Source organism: Halyomorpha halys, unplaced genomic scaffold (genome assembly GCF_000696795.3).
Source record: "Halyomorpha halys isolate HHAL.00 unplaced genomic scaffold, Hhal_1.1 Scaffold142.1, whole genome shotgun sequence".
Lineage (NCBI taxonomy): Eukaryota > Metazoa > Arthropoda > Insecta > Hemiptera > Pentatomidae > Halyomorpha > Halyomorpha halys.
Window position 1 is genome coordinate 598,408 of NW_027113471.1, and position 13,043 is coordinate 611,450.

Consider the following 13,043-nt stretch of genomic DNA (forward strand, 5'->3'; position numbering starts at 1 on the left):
CCATTGGAGCCCTGTACTGCCTAACCATGGTTGGGGTAAAGTTCTTCATTTTGTGGGACCACCACTCAATGAAAAAAGTCAACGCCCCAGGCCGGATTCGAACCGGCACCGCCAATAGACATCAAATTGGTAAGACTGTGTCTTAATCACTGAGCTATGGGCGGCCCTACTATTTATATGATTTTTTATCATCTACAACTTACGTTACTGATATTTAGGTTTCCTTCCAATTCGCCAAACTTTATTTTGTTTCTCTTTACAATTAAAGTAGAGTAAGTCGAATTTAGCCGAAAAAATTCAAAAAACAAACTAGCGATGTGATGATTGACGTTTGTTTACCAAGCATTTGTATTTTTTTAAATATTTTAATGGATTTGCGGCAAGTAGAGAACGTGTAGATTTATCATAAGGTAATCAGAAAACAAAATCCAAATTCCGAAAATCTTTTAATTTGAAATTACCAATTTTTTTTTCACAATTTTAAAGATTATTGTACCTCAATCATTTTTTCCCTTTTTCTCCTATTGCCTCATAGCACATCCTTGACAGATAATATCAGACATGTAGTTACTTTAAATGTATGAGATGACTCGAAACTTCAAGGCTATTAGAAGCTCAGGTATTCGAACACCGTTTCCAGGATATTTGCGCAGAGACTCAGAAATGTCTTCCGTCGTTCATTGATTTGAATGAGAACTGTTTGGTATGCATTTAAACAACATGACTCTTAAATTATCCTGGAATCAAAGGACACTCAACATCTGTATTTAGTTTCACTTATCAATCCATATTTATTTATTTCTTAAACCCAATTGAGATTTATATGTTATAACATTATGATAAAATCTTCCAATAATATGATAAAAAAATTTTTTTGAATTTATATATAATCTTAATATTTTTTTGAGACTGGTAATTATTGTTTAAATAAGTAAATTGTATCCAATTTTAGTCTCAAAACAATTTATATTTCATTATCAGTCCGACGTTTCCGCCAATTTGGGCATCTACAAGGACAATTTTAAATACAATTTTAGAACCTAGTCAATTTTAAAAAACTTTATGCAGGTTATTCTGCCCAGGTCATTAATTCCAGTCCACAATTATATTTATTTAAATAAATTTTTGAATGTGTTGATGTGAAAAATCTTCCAATTTTTGTATAATTATAAAAAAAAAAATGTTTTGACCTGGGCAGAATAGCCTGCATGAAGTTGAGTTTTTAAATCATTTAGTTTCAAAATTGTATTAAGGTAAGATGAATTATAAATAATAATGTTAAGTAATTTGAAATGTTGAGGATCATTCATGTAATAAAAGCTGTTTTGTAGTAGATTGTCCCTGAAGATGGCCGGATTGGCCGAAACGTCGGACTTTTAAGAAAAATAAAATGTGTTGAGACTAAAATGGATAGAAATTAAATTATTTTAACAAAATTATTCAGTCTCAAGAAAGTGTTTAAGGTTATAAATTAAGCAAAGAAGATATTATTATCTCACTTTATTAAGTGAGGGGTTCCACGTAAAACTCTGAAACTTCTCACTCTGTATGTTAGGAAACCCTAGAGAACCTGTTCTTTTTGCCCTAGTTGGGGCACATCAGCCATCGAATGCAATAAGAATACTTTTTTTTTTTTCGAAAAATTCTTAAAGATAATAAAATTATCATGTTTACGAGATCTGTTTATGCCTCACTAAGAATCACATTTCTTCATTAGAATCCAGTTTTTTTATTGTTGTGAGAGAGCCAGAGACTCATCTCCATGCGGCCACTGGCATTTCCACTTCGTGATCCCAGATCGTGGAAAATATCAAAATGTGAAATCTCCAAAACTTTCACGTCTCTCTCTTTTTATTTCCCGTTCGTCGGATGAAGAGAGTATCACATCAAAGCCTCATTACCTCCAGTCCTTCATTCTTCCTTAATAGCTCTTAAAACAACTTTTCTACCTCTACGATTCATGAATGCATAACTTCTTTGGATCACTATCTAATCTAGTGAAAGTCGATTACAATTGTCACGACTATTTATTTAATCAATTGTTTATACCTCTATACCTAAGAGTCGCTAGTGTTAGAAATTTTTATAACTAATAGTGTTACATTAATTAAAAAACGAAATTGTATATAAAAATAATTTTATTAGGAACTAGTTACAGATAAAAACAGTGAAAGCTGACATACATCTCTAAATAATTTGTGAAATTAATTTTTACTAATCTAGAAGCGCATTTCTAGCGGTAGATAATCTCACGCTGATTATTTGATTACTTTAATTAAATAACGATTTAGATATTTTTTTATAGTTTTCTCCCTATCCTGCTTAGAATTATTTCCATAGCTTACTGATTCGGCCAAGTAAATGTTTTAAACTGTCAAAAAACTATTTTTTTTTTTTTATGACGAAGATGAACCGGGTGAGGTCAAAGTAACTCAAATAGAAGATTAACTTTTTATTGTAAGCTACCGTTTCGCCTCACTTTGAAGGCCCTAATTAGTGCTAAAAAAGATAAAAGTTTTCACAAATGTATATGAAACATAATTTAGCTGTAGAAACGAGAGCAATCTCGGTAATAAATGAATGAAATGAAAATAAAAAAAAAAAAATTTATTCTGTGACACATGTCCCCTAAGAATAAATACATGGTTCATATAGTGAGATTTTTATCTGACGAGCGTTTACAAATTTTCAGATAGTAGAATGAAATTACATTGGTATATTGGCTTTACTACTATTTATAATGTCAATCAATACATGCCTATTTATCTGATTACAAAGATGTGGAGGTTTGTTTATTCAATAAATGAAGGAATAGCTGTTGTTTAAAGGAGAGAATGGATGAGGACTGGCGAATGGAGATGGGAAGAGAATTCCAGAGGGAGGTTGCACGTATAACAAAGGATTTGCTAAAGAAGGAAGTTCTATAGGAGGGCATATATAAATCATTCGGATGGGATCTGGTGTTTAATGAGTGGGTGGATGAACGAAGAGTGAAGAGATCTAGGATATAGATGCGTTTTTGATGTGAAGAACTTGGAATAGGAAAACACCAAGGAGGTATTGCCTTCGGGAGGTTGGATAGAGCCACTTCAACTCGGAATACCAGCGGGAGACTTGAGAGTGCTTAGGGAACCCAAAGATAAATCTTACAAAGCAATTCATGAGTCTCTTCAGTCTCAACTCTAGTCCTGCAGATAGCCCTCCATACACCAAGGATGCGTAGTCGAAATGGGGGAAGACGGGAGAGGATACTAGGACCTGACGAGTGTTCTGAATGGAATGGAATTACGGAATTTTAGGAATTGTTTGAGTACAGTTATGGATTTGCGTGTGATTTGGGAAATGTGGTTATTTCAGGAGAGGTGTTAATCAAAGGTGACACCAAGGATTTTTATTGTAGGATAGAAGTGAATCGGTTGGTTGTTAAGGAATAGAAAGGACAGTAAGGGAGGGTACGAAGGAGGCGCTTGGAACCAATAAGAATGGCCTTCGTTTTTTTGGCATTCAGCTTCAAATCATTGTTAGACGCCCATGCGTTAATGCTGTAAATATCTTCTTGTATCTTTTGGATGGCCTCAAGCATTTCGGAGGGATGGAAGGACAGATAGATTTGGAGATCGTCTGCGTATAGGTGGTAATATAGATATAGGAGGAAACACATTTGAACGGGTAGATAGGTTCAAGTAAGATTATTTAGATTCTATGGTAACTAGAAAAAACAAAACTGAAGAGGGAATAAAAGTGAGGCTGAAGGTTTCGAGATTGATCAGCTCGCGGCTTTTTTTCCAAGAAATTAAAAATTAGAATTTACAAAACTATATTCATACAGATAGTTTGATTATGTTCATCTTGTCTATTCTTTTGTTTGTATATATTTTAAGAGAGTTTTTTATTTGATTTTATTATTTATTTTATTTTTTTTATTTTAGTATGTATGAGATCATTCATCAATATTACCTATTGCCCACAACTGTGTGGCAGATTGTAATATCGATCAATAAATAAATCTATCAATTTGTTCAAAAAACAAAACTATTATCCTTCCCACTGCTCTTTATCAATGCGAGGACCTGGCTTTTTACATTACACGCCTTAAGGTTTTCGAAAATTAAGTATTACATAAGATATACAAGAAGAAGATGGTCAGGGTTGCGGTAAAAAAAGACCAATATTTTTTAACTATATAATGTCCGACGTTTCGCCCCACTTTGCAGGGCTAAAAAGATATAAAAACCACTAAGAACATTACAACAATAAGGTAAATTAAGGTTGGATAAATGTTGTGTAAGAATTATGTAATAAGAAAATATATCATAATATATTAAATATATATGTACATTAATTTTGTGTTTCCACAAATACTTTTCTAATTTTTTTTTCGTTTTATATTCGTATCCTGTACTTTTTTAACAGTACATTTTATGAATTTTTTAAATATTTATTCTTACCATTGTTATGTCATTTTTTATTCTTATAATATCTATTCAAGTTTATTTTATATTTATAAAATTTTATGTCTTCCTTCCTTTTATTTATATATTATTTTCTTATCACATAATTTTTATATAATATTTATCCTACCTTATTGTTGTAATGTTCTTACTTTTTTTTTTCGTATCTTTTTAGCCGAAAAGTCTGTTTAACCAATCCTTTTGAACAGCCCTGATGAGACCCTGCTACGTGGGGCGAAACGTCGGACATTATATAGTTAAAAACTATTTGTTGTTTTTTGATCGAAACGCTGACCATCTTCTTATATATAAACAAATTGTTCAAATGTAAAAATAAATAAATAAAATAAATTTGAAATTATTTTCCCTTTTTCTTAACGTTAATTTTATTCTTATTTTCCGTCTTTTAGCTTGTAATGTTTTTATCTTATTTTATCAACTTTTTTATTTTAAGTTTATACTTTTCACTGAACATCTTATTTTAATTTTCTTTTATTTAGTTTGTTCATTTTTTTATATATTTTCACGTAGTTTATACCTTTCCTAGTAATAACTTAGTTTACTGTTATTTCATGTTATCTATTCTCTTACTTTGTTACATTTTTTGTATCTCTTTTGAACCTGATGAAACGGTGCAACGTGGGGCGAAACGTTAGCTCACATTTAAAAGATTAATTACCATTTGAGTTTGATTTGAGGACTGACAGAAATGCGTTTCTGTGTTAAGTGTGATAGAAATTAATTTTAAAATTATTAAATACAAGCTCCTGCTCTATACAAAAGAACTTTGGTCCAGCCTGCAGTTAGTAGTTCATACACCAGAGGGAGCCTGTGCGAGGATAGGGATCCTTTAATATGATTAATTTATGTAAACATATTTACAAGGACAATGCAATATATAACCTTCTTGCTTAGGAGATTGGAGTATGCAGCGGTGGAGCGCCCTCTGCAGGAGGATGAGCCAAGTCGCAGCTTGTCCTTCGGAGCTGGCAAGGCCCTACGAGGAGGTTCCTGGCCCTAAACCTCTACCTATCATCGGCAACACCTGGAGGTTCCTTCCTGTCGTTGGTTAGTAAACATTTTATATTATTATAACGTCAACATCATCACAACAAGGTGAACTAATACTGCGATTAAATATATATCATAGGGGTGATAACTCAAGGGATTTCAAGAGAAAATTTGCTGAGTAAATATTTGTAGGCTTCCCACACTGTGGTTTACTATTTGCTTGAACAGAATTTAGGCTTCAGTGTTAACGTAATGATTAAATTATTATATAATATTATGAATAGATAAACTACCAAGCTTACACAAGTCCTGACATCCTAACATAAACATTTCCTAATATCCTGAACATATACATGTCCTAATATCCCAAGCATACACATGCCCTAACATCTCATACATATTCATGTCCTATCATCCCAAGCATACAAATGCCCTAACATCCCATACATACTCATGTCCTGACATCCAAGCATAAACATTTCCTAATATGCCGAACATATACATGTCCTAATATCCCAAGCATACACATGCCCTAACATTCCAAGCATACTCATGTCCTAACATCCCATACATACTCATGTCCTGACATCCAAGCATAAACATTTCCTAGCATCCCGAACATATACATGTCCTAATATCCCAAGCATACACATGCCCTAACATCCCATACATACTCATGTCCTATCATCCCAAGCATACACATTTCCTAACATATTAAGCATTCACATGTCCTAATATCCCAAGCATACACAGGCCCTAACATTGCAAGCATACTCATGTCCTATCATCCCAAACATACTCATGTCTTATCATCCCAAACATACTCATGTCCTAGCATCCCAAGCATAAACATTATTAGCCCAGTAGCTATTTTATTTGAGATAATTGTTTATGATGCAGAATTGCTTTGTACGCTTTATCGCCGGGGTCCCCAGTGAGGCCTCTGTTATCCGATTTTATGAGGAGTTGAATTGGCTTTAGCCCCTCCCTCCGTCGTAAATATTTCCTTTCATTCTTCCTCTACTAAGTCATTCAATCCCGGCGTCCATCTTACATCTCAAATATCCTTCTATTTATGAATGGAATATGGTCCGGGTGCGGTAAAAAAAAAACTCAAATAGTAGAATTATACTATTTTATTGAGCCAACGTTTCGCCCCACGTTGCAGCGCTTCGTCAGGGCTAAAAAAGATACAAACACTATAGTTACAAAAAGGAAAAAAAAAATATATAAAATATAACCCCTGTTATTTTACACTTATGTTTTCTCTTTTTTTTTTTTCCTTTTTGTAACTATAGTGTTTGTATCTTTTTTAGCCCTGACGAAGCCCTGCAACGTGGGGCGAAACGTTGGCTCAATAAAATAGTATAATTCTACTATTTGAGTTTTTTTTTACCGCACCCGGACCATATTCCATTCATCTATACACACGGTCAATCAATAATCTTCCAATCCTTCTATTTAAATTCTCAGTTTATTACCGCAATACCCACTCACGGCCTTCAGACTTATATGTAGCTGTCCATCGAACCGCAGCCTTTGGTAAATTTTTCCTCATCAGTTCCTCTTCCCTATGGAATTCTATTCTCCTTCATAATTTGTTCTAATACCCTTCCAATCTTCAAATCCCGCATTCTCACCCACCTTCTGCCCTCCCAATTCTAGAAGAATAACAATTAAAAGTTTCAAATGAGATGTAAATAGATGGAGAGAGATATAATATTTAAATAAATATTATTTGAATTTTTAAAATATTTATTAAACTATAAAAGGATATTAGACTGAATTTGATGAATGACAAAATTCTTCCTTTTTCAACTGCAATAATTTATTTCATATGATCAACAACGTTTTGGGAATATCTCACATCTTTAGGTTGCTGATAAAAATGAAGATGGGAGATATTTCCCGAAATGTTGTTGATTATATGAAATAAATTATTGCAGTTGAAAAAGGAAGTCTAAGAATTGTGTCATTCACCAAATTCAGTTTAATTCCAAGAGACTCTTCCAGTAAAAAATCATTAAGTTTAAAGGATGTTTGTATTATAATTTGTTTCATTTGATCATAATAATATCCTTACGATTTATTATTTGTTAAAGGTTTTAATTTTTTTTCATTGCCTATTATGTTTGTTTATTTATTTATCTTCCCTATTTGATGATTCTGATTTTAGTTTAAACTTATAAATCTTTATATTAAGAGTAATTGTACCTTTTGTTTATTATTTTTAGTTTACTTTTATTTTATTCTTTTCCATTTTTTGTTAAAATTTAGTCACCTTATGATTTATAATATAATATATAGTTTTATTTTATTTGTTCTATTTTTATTACATATTACATATTCTGTTATTTATTATTGTTTATTTTTTTATTTTGTTTTTTACTCTAAGGCTCCAAAGCTTAATTCTGACACCTATGATATTATTCTAAAGGGATAAGTTCCAGGATAAATTCAGAATAATATTATTATTATATCCTCAATTCTTGAATGTTATTGTGCCAGAGCAAAACGCCTTTATGATAAATAAATCTGTTCCTATTAATTTACTTTTTTTTTTTTATTTATTTACTCAATGTAATTTAAAACTGTACAAATAATAAATAAAATAAGTAAATATGAGGAATGTTTCATTTACACTTGAAAATCTTGGGTAGGAACCACCATTTGGTGGTACTTCAAGCATTAATTTAAATTAGAAGGTCCCGTGCCCATCTTCTTTTCAGACGCCTCGGAGGATTATCAGGGATTGTTAAGGATGAGAGATTAAGAACTAATGGGTTTAGGTGGGTAAGGAGAAAAAGACGCATATCTGTTTTGGGCCAAATCTGCAACGAATGGGATGTTAAGGGCTACTTATTTATTAAAATGTTAATTTAACTCTTTTGATAGCAAAAATAAATACTACGCTAAAAATAAGCACCGTTTACAAATTCTAAATAATTTAACCTTTCAGCAGGCCAAGTTGGATCTCTTTATAATCCATGAGATTTCTGACAAGTCCATGAGTTTGCATTCCTTTCAGCAACATCTTCAGTGTTGTAGAAAATTAAATGCCGGAGTGTCGCGAACAGCATACTGAATGAATTTGCAGACAATAAACGGAATGTTTTCAATCTTCAATTGAACAGATTTACATAATTTACAACGCAAAATACTTAAGAAAAACAAAAAATATTAAAAGTAAATAAACGAATGTGTTATCACTACAACCTTCACTAAGGTTATGTAAGGTTATAACGGAAATACGGCTGTTTCCTCAATTAAAAAAATCGATATAAAAAACTACTTAATCTCAATCCGGCCCTGCTCAGATCATAAAAGTGGTCTTGGATATTTGACCTGGAAATGACGCCTTGCGTAAGATGGAAGCTTATCCTTTCTATTAAGTAACAAGGAAAGTTATAGATATTTAATGCATACCTCTGATTGGTTCACTGAGATAATTACTTAACTTATCAAATGGATTCTAGTTTAATAAGAACATTATGAAGGCCATGGGCGTACCCAGAGGGGGCAGCTTCCCGATCCCCCCCCTAGAAGTAAAAACCAATCATTAATTTAATCAAATTTCCTTTTTTTAAGTCAATAATAGTAATAACTAATATAAAGTACTGCTATAATCTAGAGAGAGAAATACTTTATTCATCCATGCTGCCTAAATACATCGAGTTGCTACATTACACAGCATACTAATCAATCATTGATCGGACATAAATAATTTAAATTGATTTCCCCCACAGTTTCCTTTTACAATCAATTTCAGTCTACATACTAAATACAAATATTTCAATTTATTTATTTCTTCCTTCCCTTTCCTGGTCCTTTCATTTTACCATTTCTTTCCATTTGATCGACAAATTCACTCTCTCCAATGTGAGATCAAACCAGAGAAACAATTTGACCGTAGATGTTTAAGTGGAGAAGATGGTCGGGAGGGGGGGGGTGAGGTCAGCAAAAAAAAAATAAATAAACACAAAATTATTTATTTATTTATTAAAATATTACAAATATTTCAATTTATTCCTTTTTTTCCTTCCATTTCACAATTTTTATTTCATTTGATTGACAACTTCACGCGCTCCAATTCACCCTCTCAGATCCTCTCCAGTGATCCGTCAGACAAATTCATCATTAGACATTAATGTGAGATCAAACCAGAGAAATAATTGGAGAAGATCATCGGGGGTTGCGGTCAGCAAAAAAAAAAAAAAAATTAATTTTTATTTGACTCCCTGATGAAGACCTGAAACTCAGGTCGAAATGTTGGCATAAATCAATATTTTTTTGTTTATTTATGTTTTATTTTTTTCTGGCCGCACTCCCCGACCGTCTTCTCGGGGAATTCTTTTTCTTCAATCATAGAAGTAATAGTCACAGAAAAACAAACAGATAAATACATTTTACCGAAATAAAACTAATATATAGATTTGAAAGAAAATATAATAATAAAAGAGAATGGTCGAATCTCTGGCTACAATAAACCTTTAAATTACTGGACCGATTATGTACAGTTTTTTTTTCAAAATATTTCCTTTCACCATGAGAAGGTATTAAGATTCTCAAGTAAGAGAAAGTAATTAAAGTTATGCACAAAATTAAGCGTTTATGTTTTGTAGCTCAGAAATTATATATATTTGTTTCATAGTTATTGTATGCTAATCGATCCATCTCTTTCCTAGGAATAAAAAAAAAAAATCACTGATTAATCAAGAAGCTAGGTTATATTTATAAAAAATCATAAAAATATAATGTGGCTTGGGGTAAAGTAGAACAAAAAAAATTTTTTTTTAAACAAATCACATTCGTGTTTAGCGTTGTCTCAAACCTCTAATAACATTTTTCAAAGAAATTAAAAATTAAAAATTTTTATAAAAAAAAAAATCAGAGGATTGTTTGTTTCTTCCAGTAACTATTATTCATATAATCATTCATAGCTCCTCTTCATTTTATCCAATCCCTCGTTTTAATAAAACCTTAGGAAAGCTGGATGTCTGATCTTTTAGCCTGCATCAACATCAGTTTATATTTATTGTCATAAGGGCGAATATGGGTTTTAAACAAAGAAAAAATTTTCATAAGTTTTATTTTATATATCTGGATTTGTTTAATTAGATCCGGTTATTGCCATTTGGTGCAGAATATAGAGCACTTAATCACTACAAAGTTTCATGTAGATTAGTCGAGTAGTGTTGAAGTTTTTTCTATTTTTTTTTTTTTCAAAGGAGATAAAAGGCAAAGGGGCCACTAATCAAAGGTTGTGAAATATTGTGAAAGGGTGAAAATTTTATATGCCTATTTTTTCCAAAATTCATATTTAAGGTTTTCTTGAGGAGCTAAAAAGGAATTGCAACTTTCTTTTACTCCTAAAAAATATTTTCCACACTTTGATAGGTCAGTCAGTCTGAATTGTTTTAATATTTTGAAAGTTTAGAGGCACAGTTAGGGTTGTTAATCAAAAACTATTTATTGGAAGATTATTAATTGACCGTGTGTATAGATGAATGGAATATGGTCCGGGTGCGGTAAAAAAAAAACTAAAATAGTAGAAAATTATACTATTTTATTGAGCTAACGTTTCGCCCCACGTTGCAGGGCTTCGTCAGGGCTAAAAAAGATACAAACACTATAGTTACAAAAAGGGAAAAAAAGAAGAAAAAACATAAGTTTAAAATAACAGGGGTATAAAATGTAAATATTAAATTAAAAGGGTAATAGTAACAGATATATAAGAGAAGAAAGTACAAATAAAGAGATGAAAAAAGGAAAAAAAAAATTACAAATCAAATGATGAGACAGAATGCATACCTGTTTTGACGGCAGTCAAAAAACAAAGTGACGGTTGGTATTGGGAGGAGTGGGGATGGCAGTATTGCCAAAAAAAAAAAATTACCCTTTTCCTATTAAAATTACCCTTTAATATCACCCTTTTCATTTACTATTTACAACCTTTAATTTTTCTTATATCTTACTTTTCATTTTACACTTATGTTTTTTCTTTTTTTTTTTTCCTTTTTGTAACTATAGTGTTTGTATCTTTATGAGCCCTGACGAAGCCCTGCAACGTGGGGCGAAACGTTGGCTCAATAAAATAGTATAATTATCTACTATTTGAGTTTTTTTTACCGCACCGAAACCATATTCCATTCATAAAAACTATTTATATTTCATGTAGTATATACATGAAAATATGATAGATAATATTATTTCCTTATTTTATTTATAATCTTAAAACACTTTCTTGAGGCTGGTTAATGTTGTTTAAATAAATAAATAAATTTAAATTTTATTCATTTTAGTCTCAAATGGATAATAAAGAGATATGAAGAGAATAAAATGTTATGAGACTAAAATGGATAAAATTTAAATTTATTTATTTAAACATTATTTCCTTAAATAATAAGAATAAATCACCTAAATAGGATCAGTATTAACGATGATTGTTGTTATCAATTATGTTACCATAGTTACCGCCTTATCACTTCATCTATATATATAAAAGGGAATTGTCGAATCTTGTTTCGGATTTTTTTTCAAGCCAATAATTGTAATAACTAATAAACGAATTTTGGGGGAATAGTCCGGGTGGCGGTCAATAAAGGTATCAAAATAGTAAAAGAAAACTATTGATTGTTAACCAACGTTTCGCCCCTCTTTGTAGGGTTTCTTCAGAGCTGTAAGAATGAAGTTGTTCTCAGCTGGTCTCAGAACCTTATTCTTACAGCTCTGATGAAGTCTGCAAGTGGGTTAACAACAAATATTTTTCTTTTACTATTTTGATAACTTTATTGACCGCCTCACAGATAGTCCTTCTACAATCTACTTCATACGGTCAACAATCTTCTTCCTATAATAAATAAGGTGATGTAATTATATATAATGTTCTTAAAATTATGGTATCATTCGCCTTTTCCGTGCTGAAACATCATGCCATAATATTTTGGAAAGTATAAATCACCGAAGAATGAAATTTTTATCATTTTTTTTTTTTTTTAATCCTGGTTCAGAAAAGCATTAGCACGAACGTTTCATACACGTGTCTAATATTTTTCGACTTATAGTACCTTGGTAAATATTATTAGAGCTGTTGTGAATTGTTTTTTTATTTATTTATAATGAAATAAGATTAAGACATATATATGTCCCATTTGAACTGAAAACTTGCATGAATGACATTATTATAAAAATTTTAGACCTATGTGAGTGAAAACCATTTGCGAGGTCTGGCCCGAAATGTACGAGGGGCCCACCCATCGATCGCCTACGCTACAATCGCTTTCCCTCCTTTCACAGTTTCCCTCTGTCCATTTCCACCGAGTGACATCACGAACAGCCGTGACGCCCGCACTTGATGGAATATTTTCCAATTCTCCAGGCCTGTCAAAAGAGGCACGACGTAAGGAGAGAGTAAGGTGATGTTAGGCCTCCTCCAGGAAGCGGCTCGGGTTTTCTTCGCTATAGGAAAAAGAAAACGAAAGTTGAACAATGTTTGAGTTTAAATACTACGAACATCATCAATTCATAATGTTCTTTCGGCTGTTTTCCAATTATATATTCTATCTATCTATCGATATATAT

At 31.7% G+C, this 13,043-nt stretch overlaps 1 protein-coding gene across 1 annotated transcript in view; it reads left to right on the top strand.

The window, feature by feature from the left end:
* Positions 1-13,043, top strand: part of Cyp301a1 (Probable cytochrome P450 301a1, mitochondrial) — a 78,301-nt gene that overhangs the window by 36,955 nt on the left and 28,303 nt on the right. Inside the window, exon 2 of the mRNA XM_014416908.3 lies at positions 5,367-5,519. Within this exon, the coding sequence (XP_014272394.1) occupies positions 5,378-5,519 (142 nt within the window). The 5' untranslated portion in view covers positions 5,367-5,377. The remainder of the gene's footprint in view (positions 1-5,366; positions 5,520-13,043) is intronic.